At 37.0% G+C, this 12,515-nt stretch overlaps 1 protein-coding gene across 4 annotated transcripts in view; it reads left to right on the top strand.

Annotated features, from left to right (window-relative positions):
• ICE2 (interactor of little elongation complex ELL subunit 2) overlaps positions 1-9,882 on the top strand; it is a 72,312-nt gene extending 62,430 nt beyond the window's left edge. For 2 of the 4 annotated variants that reach the window (XM_055436020.2, XM_088839663.1), the window contains exons 14-16: positions 1,399-1,449; positions 6,097-6,355; positions 8,033-9,882. In XM_055436020.2, the coding sequence (XP_055291995.2) occupies positions 1,399-1,449; positions 6,097-6,355; positions 8,033-8,155 (433 nt within the window). In that variant the 3' untranslated portion in view covers positions 8,156-9,882. The other 2 variants (XM_055436022.2, XM_088839664.1) reach the window with 2 other exon arrangements.
• The last annotated feature ends 2,633 nt before the right edge of the window (positions 9,883-12,515 follow it).

Here is a 12,515-nt window from a genome sequence, read left to right as displayed (position 1 = left end):
TAATTTTCCTTTATCATTAAATATTGGTTTATTTATTTTCAAGACTTTCATCCTTTTATAAATTGAGGCTTTCCTTGACCCAGTTTGTGATCCATTTCACACTAATCATTTCCATCTCCAAATTAAATGTTCTAGTGGTTCCAGTATTTCTACTTAAGACAAAGGAGGCTAGAACAATAGAGGAGTCTTCCATCTTGGTGAACTATGGGCACACATATCTCACTTCTTTCCAGAGGTGGGAAGAATTAGGCCAGTCAGACTTTCAGCTCAGGGATATATACACTCATTCAGGTATTCTAACTTATAAAAATTTGTTCTTCTACCGACTGTTACTGTTCATCAGATTGAAATTAATTTGCATGTCACAACTTTCCAGGAAGAACTGGTGGTACCTTTAATCTCCATTTTATACATGAGGAATCTGGAACTTGGAGTGACTTTCCCCAGAGCGCACAGCTGAGCTAGGATGACAGCTTTGGTAGTTAACATGTTTGATTCATCTGAAAGGATGGGAAATCGCCCTGACTTACATAAGTTCTGTAGTTCCAGCCTTGGGGCTTGTCATAGTTTTTGAAGGCTGCAGATTCAAGTTTGACTTCTTTGCTTATATTTAAACATCTGTTATAAGTATTACTTCTTTCGATGGATGACTTTTTCTTTACATATGTGAATAGAAAAACTTTTCTGTACATTTATGCACTGCCTGCTCTACCTCTCCCAATGAAAACCATTTTTAAATAAATAAGGGAATGAATGTAGAAGAGATATTTAAATCAATATCTTATATTTCATTTCCTTTTATTCATTTAAAGTAACTTTCAATTTCTTTGAAATTCACTACCACCCTCTCTAAAAGGCAGACTCTTCTGCAGATTAATTCTGCTAAAGACTTTTTAAACTTCAAAAATTTTAAACTTATAAACTTATTAAAATGTTTATAGTTTGAGAGACTTTCTTGTCAGTCCAGTGGTTAAGACTCCATGCTCCAGTGCAGGGGGGTTTGATCCCCAGTGGGGGAACTAGGATCCCATATGCTGTGTGGTACAGCCGAAAAAACAAAACAAAAACATTTTTTTAAAAAACACGAACTCTAAAAGGAAGTACATTCTTTAAAAAAAATCATAGCTTGAATATAAAATAGTGATCTCTTTACTGATCACTGCTCTGACTGATGCAAGCCAAAATACTTTATGATTTTTAAGGGAAATCAGAAAATGGCAAAAATGAAGTAAATACTAAGATTCAGTCAAGGTAGAAATACATTTTGATATTTGTTTTACATTATTTCATCTGTTGTTTTCTTTTGTTATTGAGACATTTCTTTTCCCGAGGAGTTATAGTTGTTAAGAATAAGTTATTTTGTTCCTTAATTTTATTTGGATTTTTTCTGTTTAATAGGATTTCAAGTTTATTTAACATTCTCCAACACATTCTAAGAAAATTAAGTAGGTAAGTACTCTGGAGACATTTTTCATTGATATGTCTAATTTTCTTGGGTGAAAAAACTTTCAATACATGTTGTTAGGAATAGACAGAAAATAACCAAGAAATATAAAATTTATTCTGTTGTGTCAAAGTGGAATTGTGAAAATATAAATAAGAAGGAAATATAATAGCATCTGGCTTTACTGGGCTTACAGTTAAACATTTTTTTCTGTACATCTGTTATAATGGCTTCCTATTGCCACTGTAACAAATTATCACAAACTTAGTGGCTTCAGACAACACAGATTTATTCTCTTATAGTTCTGGAGCTCAAAGATCTGAAATTCTCTTCACTGGACTAAACTTGTGTCAGTAGGGCTGGCTCCTTCTGGAGGCTCTTAGGAGGCAGTTGTTTTCTTGCCTAATATTCAGCTTCTAGTGGGTCGGACACGACTGAGCGACTTCACTTTCACTTTTTACTTTCACACATTGGAGAAGGAAATGGCAACCCACTCCAGTGTTCTTGCCTGGAGAATCCCAGGGACGGGGGAGCCTGGTGGGCTTCCGTCTATGGGGTCACACAGAGTCGGACACGACTGAAGTGACTTAGCAGCAGCAGCAGCAGTGCCTGCTTATATTTCTTTTCTTTTTTTTTTTCTAAAATTTTTATTTAATAAATGGTACAAAGCACAATGCCAAAAACATTAACAGTTAAAATTTCACCAAAAGAAAAAATACTGTAGAATACACAGTTGTAAAAAGCTACATTAAGTTATTTTACAACTGCCTCGGGCTGCAAAAAGAAAAAAAACCCAATGCCATACCTAAGTTATCCCTCTCTCAATGTCATTTATGTTATAAATCATGAGCACCCCATCAAAAGACGGGAACTGCTTTTGTTAATTCATATATGTATATATATGACTGTATCACTTTGCTATACACCTGAAACAAACACAACACTGTAAATGAAATATAGTACAAAATAAAAATAAGTAACAGACCTTGGGGCTTTACACTGAGTTAGAGTTCCTATCAGAGGGATAACAGCACCACAGTCACACTGAATCCTCAGGAAGGAGGCACACGAATGACTGAATTACAAGAGTTATAGGAATGAGAGCTGCTCACTTCCCAGAAACTACAGCTCACAGAAAACCAACAAAGGCACGAGATACAGACCATTCATTTATGAATGTGTAAAACTCAAGAAAGTCCACCTTATTCCTACAACATGTTGAAAGTGCTTCAGAAATCACACAGTACTAATTTTCTTATGGTTCTGGTTAAATTATATATACCAGTTTATAATAACATTTTCTTTTTTAATTGAAATATAGTTAGTGTACAATATTATGTTAGTTTCAGGTAGTACTAGATAGTGATTTGATATTTGCATACATTATGAAGTGATTGCAATAAGTCTAATAACCGTATATCTCCATACAAAGTTGTTATAATAGTATTTATTATATTCTTTATGCTGTGTATTACATCCTTGTGACTTATTTATAATTGGAGGTTTGTACCTGCTAAACCCCCTGCGCCTGTTTCTCCACACACATACTACCCCCAGTCAGCAACCACCCTTTTGTGTATGTATCTGTAAGTCTATCTTAATTTTGTTTGTTTCTTTTGCTTTTCAGATTCCATACATACATAAGGTCATATGGTATTTGTCTTTCTCCAACTTACTTCACATAGCACAATACCTTCTAGATACATCCATGTTGCTGCAAATGCAAGATTTCACTTTTTTAGGACTGAGTAGTATTCCATTGTACTTCTATCACATCTTATTTATCTGTTCATCAGTGGACACTTGCTTCTGTATCTTGGCTCTTATAAATAATACTTCAGTGAACATTGGTGTTCATATATCTTTTTGATATATGATAAATACTCAAGAGTAGAATTGCTGGATTATATGAAAGTTCAATTTTCAATTTTTTGAGGTACCTCCCTACTATTTCCCATAGTGGCTGTACTATTTTATAATCCCACCAATAGTGTACAAGGATTCCTTTTTCTCCACATCCTTGCCAACACTTATTTATTGTCTTATTGGTGATAGCCATTCTGACAGGAGTGAGGTGGTATATCATTGTGGTTTTGATTTGCATTTCCCTAGTGATTAATGGTATTGGCCATCTGTATGCCTTCTTTGGAAAAATACCTATATTTCTTAGATTGTAGTCCCTTATTCCATCACTTCATGGGAAATAGATGGAAAAACAGTGGAAACAGTGTCAGACTTTATTTTTGGGGGCTCCAAAATCACTGCAGATGCTGATTGCAGCCATGAAATTAAAAGACGCTTACTCCTTGGAAGGAAAGTTATGACCAACCTTGATAATATATTAAAAAGCAGAGACATTACTTTGCCAACCAAGGTCCGTCTAGTCAAGGCTATGGTTTTTCCCGTGGTCATGTATGGATGTGAGTGTTGAACTGTGAAGAAAGCTGATCGCCAAAGAATTGATGCTTTTGAACTGTGGTGTTGGAGAAGACTCTTGAGAGTCCCTTGTACTGCAAGGAGATCCAACCAGTCCATTCTAAGGGAGATCCATCCTGGGTGTTCATTGGAAGGACTGATGCTAAAGCTGAAACTGCAATACTTTGGCCATCTCATGCGACGAGTTGACTCACTGGAAAAGACTCTGATGCTGGGAAAGGTTGGGGGCGGGAGGAGAAGGGGACGACGGAGAATGAGATGGCTGGATGGCATCACCGACTCTGTGGACATGAGTTTGAGTGAACTCCGGGAGTTGGTGATGGATAGGGAGGCCTGGCGTGCTGTGATTCATGGGGTCGCGGAGAGTCGGACACGACTGAGCGACTGAACTGAACTGAACTGATTCCGTCTTCAAAGTACATCATTCACATTTTTTCTTTTGTTGTTACATTGTGTCCTTAATCACATTTACAAGCCATTGATGGGTAACATTCACAAATTCTAGAGAGGAAGAATGACTTATAAGTATGATTAATCCTTGTTTTTAATGATAGATTGTGAGGAAGAACTGATATCCTCCATAGTACCCTTGCGCTGCTGCTGCTGCTGCTAAGTCACTTCAGTCGTGTCCGACTCTGTGTGACCCCATAGACGGAAGCCCACCAGGCTCCTCCGTCCCTGGGATTCTCCAGGCAAGGACACTGGAGTGGGTTGCCATTTCCTTCTCCAGTGTGTGAAAGTGAAAGTGAAGTTGCTCAGTCGTGTCTGACTCGTAGCGACCCCATGGACTGCAGCCTACCAGGCTGCTCCGTCCATGGGATTTTCTAGGCAAGAGTACTGGAGTGGCTTGCCATTGCCTTCTCCGACCTTTGCGCTAGAAGAGTGTAAAAACAATAACAAAAAAAGGAACACACAGTGTGTCAATCATATCCTTTTAGCTCTTCATGTTGTTACACTGAATTCCTTAAAGCTTTCTAGAGAGAAAGGGTTTAATGCAGATTTAACAGAACTTATTATTGTGATAGTGCTTGTGCTTAGTCGCTCAGTTGTGTCCGACTCTTTGCGACCCCATAGACTGCAGCCCACCATGCTCCTCTGTCCATGGGGATTCTCCAGGCAAGAATACTGAAGTGGGTTGCCATGTCCTCCTCCTACTTGTGATAGTTGCTGCTGCTGCTGCTAAGTCACTTCAGTCGTGTCCGACTCTGTGCGACCCCAAAGACGGCAGCCCACCAGGCTCCCCTGTTCCTGGGATTCTCCAGGCAAGAACACTGGAGTGGGTTGCCATTTCCTTCTCCAACGTGTGAAAGTGAAGTCGCTCAGTCATGTCCGACTCACAGTGATCCCATGGACTGCAGGCTACCAGGCTCCTCCACCCATGGGATTTTCTAGGCAAGAGTACTGGAGTGGCTTGCCATTGCCTTCTCCAACTTGTGATAGTAGAGGATCATAATTAAGGGTATGGTTTTTTTTGGTGTTTGATTGCCTGGGTTTATATGCAGGTCCTGCACTCAAAACTTGGGCAAATTACTTAACATCTCTAATTTTTGTTTGTCTCTAATATGGAGTTAATAGTTTTATCCCTTCAAGATTTGTTGTGTAGGATTTAATGACAAAAAGGACATAGACAGTGCAACAGTTAGTTCATGATAAGCATTCAGTACCTATTAACTGCTTAGCTTGCTGTTGTTCTCAGGGCCTCTCACATTGTGATTGTTGCGCTGACTGTTCTGCCACCTTCTCAGTGTAGTGCGTCACATTCACCTTTCTGTCTCTGTTCACCTATTAGTAGACACAAAGTAGGTACAGTGCTTGTTTAATTAAATGTTGTGTATAGAAATGGTATGTATATGTTCTTACATACTCATATGTCTGTGTACTTTTCGCTATGTGTTGTCCAGGAATTAGAGAATTAGGCAGTATTTGTTTCCCATTAAATTATTGAAAACTTATAAATTGACTGACATAACAATGAAAAGAAAATAATTATATATCCTGAACTGGGAATAAGAACTAAAACTAGTTGCTGAAAAGGAATGAAAATATGAAAATAGATTAGAAGATTCTTCAGTCTTATTTGATCTTCATAGTGTTTTTAGAGATGATGTCCCATTCCCGTAATTGTTTTTTTATTTTGTTAATAGATCATGATTAAGAAAGTGCTATTGAAATTGACACAGTGAATCAGTGAGTTGAGTTTCACTGTGTGGATTTAGCTTGCAGGAGGGTTCCTACTTGTTGTCTCACGCCGCAGAAGATTCTTCACTCTTGATCTACAAAACCTCTGATGGAAAAGTTACTAGGACAGCGTACAATTTGCATAAAACACATTGCGGCCTTCCTGGTGTGCCTTCCAGCCTCTCAGTTCCCTGGGTCCCTTTAGATCCCAGTCTCTTATTACCATATCATATCCATCATGGAAGAATACCGTGTACTTTTCCACCTAAGTCACTGGGTCCCTCAGCACAACAAAAGGTAGGATTTTTTCTGAAATAAAATGTTCGAATAGGTTGTTTATTATTAATCTATTTCACTGACTATGCATTTCAACCTGATGTCCATATTTGCCATGTTAATCACAACACCTTCTAAAAACAATGTTTATTGGAAGGATAGGTAAAGTTGTATGCTCTTGTGAACCCAGTCATTTTAGCGGAACCTGCTGTTTTTTTGTAAGGTTTATAGTCAACTAAAGTAAATTCTATTAGCCTGCCAAGGCAACCCCATAGTTAAATCCCTAGGTTCCTATGAAAAGCAGAGTTATAATTTTTTTTGCAGTTTTTATGTATACTGTTTTATTTCATTAAATATTTGAGGCAATTTGCAGAAGAATACATAGAATAAAATTATAGTGATACAATTAAAAATTGATAAGTAGGATATGGAAAAATATAAAAGCAAGTGTTAGTAATTAGTAACTGCAGTGCCTTATTAAAAGTACAATAAAATGTTAAGTAAATTGTGTTTTAATGCTATGTATTTTTTATAGCTCAATATTTTAGTTATAATTAATGTTACACTCTTTATAGCATCCTTCCTAGAAATAACAGTTGAATGATACTTCTCAGAAACTTTTGTAAAACCATGGTAAGAGATACTGTTTACCATGTAGCTCATTCTTTATATCATGTAAGAAGTTCCAATTCGAGTTTAGTTGAAGGAAAACTTTTCTGCTCTATGAGTGAATCCGACTTTTCCTTCCCTACTGCCAAAAATCTTTGAGTCAAAATTATTGAGTCCTCTGTTCTCAGTATTTCACTCCACAACATCTATTGCTTGTATATCCTGTGGATATTTTCTGTTTTTTTTTCTTTCTGTATTAAATTAATCTGCAAATGTCCACAATTCCTTTGGAGAAATAGCTAGAATGCAGTTATTGAGGATTATTTTGTAATTTACAGTGGTTTTATGGTTTACAAGTGTTGTTTATGTTTTTCAGTTCTCCACTCTTATTATTGAGAGAATCCTTTTAGAAATGATAACTTTTTGTACATTGTTAACTTTGACCAAGAAAATATATAAATGTGGTGAATTAGTTGGAACAAGTGAAAGAACAGACAGAATGAGTTATCAGTATTTTAAGCCATTTTAGCTACAGTTTTTGTTGGGTATTTTTCAGTTTTCCTTTCAAACTGAAGTCAGTTTTCTCTTCCTTTCACATTTACTCTTTGTATCTTTCTTCTCTTTTGGACTCTTATGTTTTTCTTACTCTTTGTCTGTTTCTCCATTTCATAATTTCTTCTCTGTCTTTACCGTCTCTGAGCTGCTTATAGTTCCTGTCCCTCCCTTCTTAGTTTTCATTTCTTTTCTACTGCCCTTCAGTTTCATTATTGTAAGCACATTGCTCTAAAATTCTGTCATGCCTTCATTTCCTCATTTAACATTTCAAACTTTTCCAAATTTAACACAAAAGAGTGATTTTCCTCTTCACTTCTCTTGGTTTACCCTGATCTGTCTGCTTCCCTGATTGTTATTTGAAAATGTAATACTTTAAAACTCTGTCAGATTAAAGCTTGCTTAGAAGCAATTAAGTGGCTAGAGGCTAAGAATATATAAAGGACAATTTGCAGGGTAATTATTCCATGTGTAAATAATAGAGTTGACTGTATTAAAAACATGTTAAACTGTCCTGTTCTTTGCTTCTTCTCCTAGATTGGTGGAACAAGAATGCCTACCCGAAGCCACAGGAATTCAGTTTCCGTGGAAACGAAAAGCCTGCCTGCTCAGCAAGTTGAAAATGAAGGAGTGGCTTCAAGTAAAAGAAAAATAACTTAAAGACTGTACCATGGAAAACAAAGAAAAACCAGTTATCACAATGTTTAGTTTAGAAAAATTTGAGGGAAAATATACCTGAAAGATCTGTAGGCAACAGGAATGTTTTTGTTTTACTGTCCTTGAGAGTTCTTAGAGTGCCTTAAAAAACACTTTGACTATGTGAAGCAGTGTTCCAACTCAAACAGACTAATATGCCCTTAACACCTGAGGTTTGAGGAGACTATAGATATGTTTTAGCATAATCGTGGCAGGGAAATACAAAGAGAAGAAAATATTTTTATAATAGACCTTTAGCAAAAAGTTGTCAGTAGGAAAATAATTTGCTTTTTCAAGAGCAATATTTATCATTGTGTATTAAATTAATCCTGGAGGAGGAAATGGCAGCCAGTACTCTTGCCTGGAGAATCCCATGGACAGGCGAACCTGGCAGGCTATACAGTCCATGGGGTCGCAGAGTCAGACATGACTTGGCAACCACACATTAGGTTAATAATTTCAGTTGTAATGCTGGTCTATTGGGGTTTGCTGAAAAGGTTAAATCTTGCTACTGTCAGAGATAATTTTGACTTACACAAACCCTATTTCTGACCCATCTGACAGTTTTTCTATACTGATTTAAAATGATGATTGTTGCAGGTTACGAAGTTAATACCTTTAAAAACTGGTGAAATTCCATTGTAGAAGCCAATAAGAAAAATAAAAAGCTCTCTGCATATGAAAATTCACAAGGAAGTTAACAGTTTTTTGTTGGGCAATCATCAGTTTGTTTAAAAAAAAAAACAACGCTTGTGGTGTAACAGGTTCGGGTGACTGCCTCTGTCCCTTGGCAGAAATCCTGGTTAGGTGTTGAAATACACTAAGAAAAACAAAGAGATAAGTGTATTTTCCAGAAATATCTCATATTTCAACTCGAAAGACTAACGTGTGGTAAAACAGAAGCTCTTTTTCTTCATCTATACTAATTAATTTAAAATTTTTAGAACCATGAAGGTGAATTTAGGAAAGGTCCAATCGTTTAATGTTATTATAGCCAACTATTTGTACTTATGAAGGGGTGGACTCACTTAATTTTTGTATTAATACACTAAATATGTGCATCATTTATAAAATACAAGCTTTATAATCCAAGGCAAAATTTGTTTTTGGAATTTTTTATGCATTTTATATTAATATAGGAAATTAGCCCCAGCAACCTTCTCAACTGTTGTAAGTAGCCTTTAAATATTCTTTTTGCTACCAAGTTTTGAGTTTTTTGGTTGGTTATATAATATTTTTAATTAATGACTAGTTATTAATGAAATTGTCTTATGTATTTTAAAATATAGTTTCCTCATCCTGCCATTCCCTTTTTAAAATATCGAGCTTTGTTTCAAGTGGTCATGATTTTTTTTTTTTAAACTTTTGTTACATACACATATTTCCTGAAATACTCCACTTGTGAGTCATTTGGTAGCGAACTGTGGGAGAGTCAGGGATTCCCTAGTAATTTGCTCTTTCAGAAAAGCTAAGCAATGATTGCTTCAGACTTCTGAATACCAGAAAGACATGGCTTTCAATTTTTTAGTATTAGTTGTTACTTAATAAAATGTATGATCTTATAAGAGATTATTTTAAAATTATCTTAGCCATCTATTAGAGTAACTCTGATAATATATATAAAGCTAGTTTTTGTTTTCCACTTGTGCTTAATAAAGCTTCTTTTTTCTAATGTGTATTTGAACTTGTCTTGTGTCTTTTTATTGATTTTTATTACTGAGAATGTATAAGCAAGAAAGTGACATTAACAGTATGAGCAAAGATGTTTTTAAAAAAAAAACAGTTAGTGTTGGCAAGGATATAATGAGCCAGGCCCACTTACATCTCTGTGAAGAAGGTATAAACATTTCATTCAGTAAATGTTTGAGTGTATCTGTGTGCCACACAACCTAAAATTGGTCCCCATGTTTACTCTCATAAAATTCTTACTCATATATCAGAATATTTGTTTATTTTACTTATTACTATCTTTCTTCTTAAATAGACTACAAGCTATGCCAAGGTGGGGCATATTTGTCTTGTTCACTTGTGTATAACATACATAATACATAGTCACTCAGTAGATAGAACTTGAATATATGAATAGATGAATATCTCCTTATCAAAAATAGATTTTGGTTTTCCCATGAGCTAACCTTCTAGTGGAAGGCACAGTACTGATCTATGTGGTAAGTACCCCAAAAAAGTAATGTAAGGAAGTCATCTAACCAGGACCTGATCATTAAGGAAGTTCTGGATAAACCTTGAGCTGAGTCTTTAAAAATAAGTAAGAGTTATAAGGAAAGAACGAAAGATCTTCCACACAGAAAGAAAGCAGCATATGCAGAGGTGAAAGACAGCCAGATTGTAGGCTGCGAACCTGGGAGATGAGAGGAAAAGCTATGGGACAGGAACAGGCGTGCTATGCTATGGCATTTGAATTTTGTCCTCTGCAGCGTGGGAACTAGTAGTGATTTTTAATAAAAAGAAATAACATGATCAGGTATAATTTTGAAAAAGTTCTTGTTGGCATTAGTGTAGAGAATGCAGTGGAACTGGAAAAGACTGTAGGGAAGTAGAAAAGTTGCAGTTATGTTATAATAATTGAAAAATGGACTAAAGTAATAAAAATAGGGTCAGGCTCAAGTGATAAGAGAAAAAACCTGACAACTTGGTGATATAGTTGGTAGGGGGAGTAAAATATGGCTTCCAGGTTCCTCATGGGATATTTTGTAAATACACTACTTAGAAAGTATGAAGAGGAGTGTGACTAGAGCAAGAGGAGAGCTTGCTTAACATGTTCATTTCCTTTCACCACTTGTATCCCTTGAATTCAGGGCCGGGTGTGCTATTATTACTGTATAATACACTATTACTGTCCCACACTAGCTAGGACACAGAAGCAGCAGATGCCCACTGACAGATGAACAGACAAGCTGTGGTACATATACACAGTGGAATAGTCCTCAACTAAAAGAAGGAGCACATATGAGTCAACTCCAATGAAGCGGATGAACCTGGAGCCCATACAGAGTGAAGTCAGAAAGAGAAAAGTACTTTATATTAACCCACATATATGGAATTTAGAAAGATGATACTGACGAACCTAATTGCAGGACAACAAAGGAGATGCAGATATAAAGAACAGACTTAAGGACACAGTTGGGGAAGGAGAGGATGGGATGAATGGAGAGAGCAACACTGAAACACGTGTTACCATGTGTAAAGTAGATAGCCAGTGGGAATTTGCTGTATGACACAGGGAGCTCAAATCCAGTCCTTTGCGACACCTACGGGGTGGAATGGGTGGGAAGTAGGAGGGAATTTTGAGATGGAGAGGATATAATCTATCCCTATGGCTAATTCATGATGATATATGGCAGAAACCAACACAGTATTGTGAAACAGTTATCCTCCAATTGAAAATAATTTTAAAAAAAGAAAAATATTAGCCCAAAACTTAGCTAGTTAAAACCGCAAATTACTTTTAAAATTTATTTTTGGCCCTGCTGGGTCTTCATTGCTGCACATAGGCTTTCTCTGGTTGCAGAGAGCCAGAGCTACTCTATGGCAGCGCATGGGCTTCTCATTGCAGTGGCTTCTCTTGTGGAACACAGGCTCTAGGCTCGTGGGCTTCAGTAGTTGCAGCATGTGGGCTCATTAGTTGTGGTGCAAAGGCTTAGTGGCTCCTTGGCATGTGGAATCTTCCCAGACCAGGGATTGAGCCCATGTCCCCTGCATTGACAGGTGGATTCCTATCCACTCTACCACCAGGCAAGTCCATAAATAATTATCTCAGACTTTTCTGTGAGTCAGGAGTTCAGATGCAGCTTACCTGGGTGCCTCAGGCTCAGGGTCTCATCAAGTTGCAGTCAAGCCGTTGGCTGGGGCTGCAGTTGTCTGAAGGCTTGCATGGGGCTGGAACATCTGCTTCCAAAAGCTCACAGTGTTCATGGTGGACCTCCTCAGTCTCTTACTGGTTGTCAGCTATAACATCCTCACCACATGTACCTCTCCACACGTCTATTTGAGTGTCCTAATGACGTAGCAACTGGCTTATTTCAGAGTGAGCAGTCCAAGACAGAGCACGAAGGAAGCCACAGTGTATTTTTTGGCTCAGTCCAAGAAGTCAAGTACTGTCAATTATGCCGTATTTTACTTGTTAGAGATAAGTCGCCAAGTACACACTGAGGATTCACAAGGGAGGAGTATAGAAACATTTAGTGAACCTATTTTTAAACCTCCACAATGCCACTGAACACTTTAGGCATATAGAAAGATGAGGTTTAGGGTGGAGAGAAAGGACTTTTTTTTTTTAATGTCTTATTACCAACATATTAAATCT

The sequence above is a fragment of the Moschus berezovskii genome, chromosome 9 (genome assembly GCF_049115385.1).
Source record: "Moschus berezovskii isolate FMDL1 chromosome 9, NW_MosBer_1.0, whole genome shotgun sequence".
Lineage (NCBI taxonomy): Eukaryota > Metazoa > Chordata > Mammalia > Artiodactyla > Moschidae > Moschus > Moschus berezovskii.
Note: the sequence above shows the minus strand (reverse complement) of the source record. Positions and strands in the feature narration are given on the sequence as shown.